The sequence below is a fragment of the Aegilops tauschii genome, chromosome 7 (genome assembly GCF_002575655.3).
Source record: "Aegilops tauschii subsp. strangulata cultivar AL8/78 chromosome 7, Aet v6.0, whole genome shotgun sequence".
In the NCBI taxonomy this organism is placed as follows: domain Eukaryota; kingdom Viridiplantae; phylum Streptophyta; class Magnoliopsida; order Poales; family Poaceae; genus Aegilops; species Aegilops tauschii.
This window is the reverse complement of record NC_053041.3, coordinates 538,093,707-538,097,064: the sequence shown is the minus strand read 5'-3', so window position 1 is coordinate 538,097,064 and position 3,358 is coordinate 538,093,707. Positions and strand designations below refer to the sequence as shown.

At 45.5% G+C, this 3,358-nt stretch overlaps 1 protein-coding gene across 1 annotated transcript; it reads left to right on the top strand.

The window, feature by feature from the left end:
• The first annotated feature begins 1,406 nt into the window (after positions 1 to 1,406).
• On the top strand, positions 1,407 to 3,094 carry LOC109751834 (uncharacterized). The gene is made up of 3 exons (XM_020310714.4): positions 1,407 to 1,569; positions 1,669 to 1,821; positions 2,353 to 3,094. Exons 1-3 carry the CDS (start codon positions 1,498 to 1,500, stop codon positions 2,866 to 2,868), a joined length of 741 nt encoding a protein of 246 aa, XP_020166303.1. The 5' UTR covers positions 1,407 to 1,497; the 3' UTR covers positions 2,869 to 3,094.
• The last annotated feature ends 264 nt before the right edge of the window (positions 3,095 to 3,358 follow it).

The following is a 3,358-nucleotide window of genomic DNA, read 5'->3' as shown; positions in this document are numbered from 1 at the left end:
GGAGAGGTGGTCGATATCACTTCTCTCTGTATGCATATGTTCATGACGATCTTCTGTTTCCTTCATTTGATTACTAGCTAGCGTGTCTAGTCCTCTCCATACGTATATAGTACGTAGCGTCGACCAAGCACGGAGATAAGAGAGGACACTTCTCTCTATTAATTAGCCAGCTAACACAATATATGAAACACCTAAATTAACCCCCCAAGACCCCCAACCCCCCCCCCCCCCCCAAAAAAAAACAAAAACTCCAGCCCCTGAAATGCTGACGCGTGGATGACTATTGGTCCCGGTTAGTGCCACCAACCGGGACCAAAGGCCCTCCTGTCTGGGCTCGCCGCACCGGCCACGTGGAGGCCCATCTGTCCCGGTTCGTGTAAGAACCGGGACTAAAGGGTTACGGCATTAGTAACGACCCTTTAGTCCCGGTTCAAAAACCGGGACAAAAGACCCTTACCAACCGGGACAATAGGCCCTTTTTCTACTAGTGCAAGAACAAAAAGTTGCATCTGCAAGTGCACGCGTGCACTCTCCGGATCACCAAGAGTATATTTAGTTTGACATGATAGTGAGCTTCGGGAAAGGGAATCCGCGGACGGTGCCGGTGCTGGCCGGACTACATCTGAGGCGGTGCACCGATCCGAGCGTAAAGTTTGTGCACATGACTTTCGTGCATGCATGCATGAGGCGACGACGTACGTACGTGTCGTGTAGATTTGCACGACGTCCACGGCGGAAAACTGTTAGCATGAGCCATCCCGCAGTCCGTTCGTGTGCCAGCTGTATGCCATGCATGCTCGAGCGGTCGGCATCGTTTGTTCTTGATTTTTCTTTCTTTTGAGAAAAAACGATCAGCATCGTCGAGACAGGCACGAGCTGACAAGGACAGACCGACCCCGCGAGGAGACGGTAGCGATCGGTCGGTCCACTGGCGATCCACAGCACACCCGTACGAGGAATGGATGATGTCTATCAGCCGCCTAACCAGCCAGCTGGAATCTTAAATACTGCGTTGATAATAAGACTCGTCGTCGGATGGAGATTAAGCACTTGATTACGTGATCATCGTTTTCCGTAATTTCAGAGTGTTTAACAAAAACAACCACAATTGACGGAAACGTGTCGAAAAACTACCACTCTACGATTTTATGCGAAAAACTATCAAATTTGTCCTAAACCGTGGCAAAAAACTACCAAGTCGCGAAAGCGCTCGCTTCGCCCGCGCTAACCCCGAATCTGACAGGTTGGGCCCGCGAATCAGTTGCCACGCTGGCGAACGGACGGCCGCCGCGCCTTGACGGCCGTTAACGGCCCGTCCGCTGTCGGAACGGCGGCTGTCGGTGGGCCAATAAGTGAGAGCGAGCTCAGCCACTCGCTCATTCTCTTCCTCCTCGCTCGCTCTCACTCGTCCTCATCCTCTCCCTCTCCCTGGTGCTCTGATCTAGGTCAGCCTATCGCCGTCGCCGCCGTGGCCATTGCTGCCGGTAGAAGTTGAGGATGCCATCCTGGAATGACGAGGAGAGCTCGGACGAGGACATCAACATGGTTTCAATGGATCCTCAACTCTTTGTAAGTGCATAATGGTGGAACAGAGTTAGGGTTAGGGTTGGTTCATCCAAATTGGAGATTCCAAGTTGCTTTTGGTTTGATTCGAAGTTTCTTTTGCAGGAAACCCCTTACAGTGTGGTGGAACCATCTTTCTGTGGTTCTTACACTGAATCTGAGCCGACGTGCATGATGCATCATCAGAGGCCGAAGAAGGTGGTGGCTTTTGAAGGTGCTTTGACTGGGAGGCGATTCCTGGGTTGTCCTGTGCAGCAGGTATTAAATCTTGAACGCTAACTTGTTTTGCTGGTGGAGATGTGTGATGTGTTTTGCTGCTGGAGATGTGTAGTGCAGCATGTGGTGTAGAGATGTGTGATGTGCAGAGATGTGTGTTGTAGTTTAGAACTAAAACTTGAAAGTGCCATACATATGGAAGCTATATGTGAAAGTAGATCTTTAGTTAACTGAATTCAATACATGACTGAACCTGAGAACACCTACATGCAGAGATCTTTAGTGTACTGTGAACTGAATGTATTAGTTAGGTGTTTACTGAATATAGCTGTTAACTGAAAAAGAACAGAGTTAAATGAATTTATATCTACTGCTAAATATAGCTGTTAACTGAATTTATCTCTGATGCTAAGTCAGGTGCTGTGTGCTAACTATGAAAGAATTATGTTTGCATAATTCAGAGAGCATATTGATGTAAACAAAGGGTTTCAGTTAAATGAAATGACTTTAGTTATCTGTACTAAGCTTGTTACTAAGTGCTTTGTGGTTAATTATAAATAATTGCTTCTGTAGGATGTAGGTGTGAACTGTGGGGTTGTGGAGTGGGTGGATGGTCCTTGGCCAGAGATTCTACAAAGGTGCCTAACCAGGATTTGGGACATGTACCATGAGCAGAACTTGGGGAGGGTGAATGACAAACAAGCCCATGAGAAAGAGGTGGCCAAGCTACAGAAGGAAATTGATTTCCTGTCAAACAACTACAACCAGTTGGTGGAAGATGTATCCAAGCTATTTGACTATCAAGATGGCAAGATATCTCATGACATGTACTATACCAGTCAGGCAATCAATGAACTAAATGAGAAGAAGAAACAACTTGAGGATCAGGCAAAGATTGAGTTAAGTATGGAAAAGCTGAAGCTTGCCAAGGAGCAAAGGTGCATTCTTCAAAGCCAAGCAGATATTATTCAGAACATGAGGAAGGCCATGAAGGAAGTGGAGGGGGACAGGGACCTACTTAAGCAAGAGAAGAAGAAGCTAGAGTATCTGATTGCTGATCTGCTCAACTGGGCATGCCAGCAAAGATAAGCTGGAGAGGATCAAGGAAATTATGAATGAGTGAAGTGGTTGGTGTGTGGGTTAAGTAATTAGTAGGCCTATATATATAGCTAGCCTTGGAATGCGATGCATGTTAGGTGTATATTTTGGGAAAGTTTCATGTGCTTTCAGAATGGTATGAGGGAGGGAGGTACTGTTATGGTTTAAGAACTAGTTGATTTTATCTATAATGTAATGACTATTATGTTAAGACCTACTATGCTAAGTGAGTACTCATGCTAAGTTAAGTAAGTAAGAATGTTTTATCTATGATGAGGTTGTTTTACTCTGCATATATCATGTGTGGATAACTGACAGTAGTGACATAGTTGGAAGTAGCAAGTAACATATATAGCAATTAGCTTAGATAGTCTGACAAATAACTTAACATATGTAGCAAGTAGCAAGTAGCAAGTAACATATATAGATAGTCTGACATAGATAGATAGTACTGCCATTCATAGTCTGACATAGATAGCAA

What these genes read in the sequence shown, in the direction of transcription:
- LOC109751834 (XM_020310714.4), top strand. Translation starts at nt 1,498, where the DNA reads ATGCCATCCTGGAATGACGAGGAGAGCTCGGACGAGGACATCAACATG. An exon ending in CAATGGATCCTCAACTCTTT is followed by an intron (nt 1,570 to 1,668) that starts GTAAGTGCATAA and finishes TTTCTTTTGCAG; the next exon opens with GAAACCCCTTACAGTGTGGT. An exon ending in TGGGTTGTCCTGTGCAGCAG is followed by an intron (nt 1,822 to 2,352) that starts GTATTAAATCTT and finishes TTGCTTCTGTAG; the next exon opens with GATGTAGGTGTGAACTGTGG.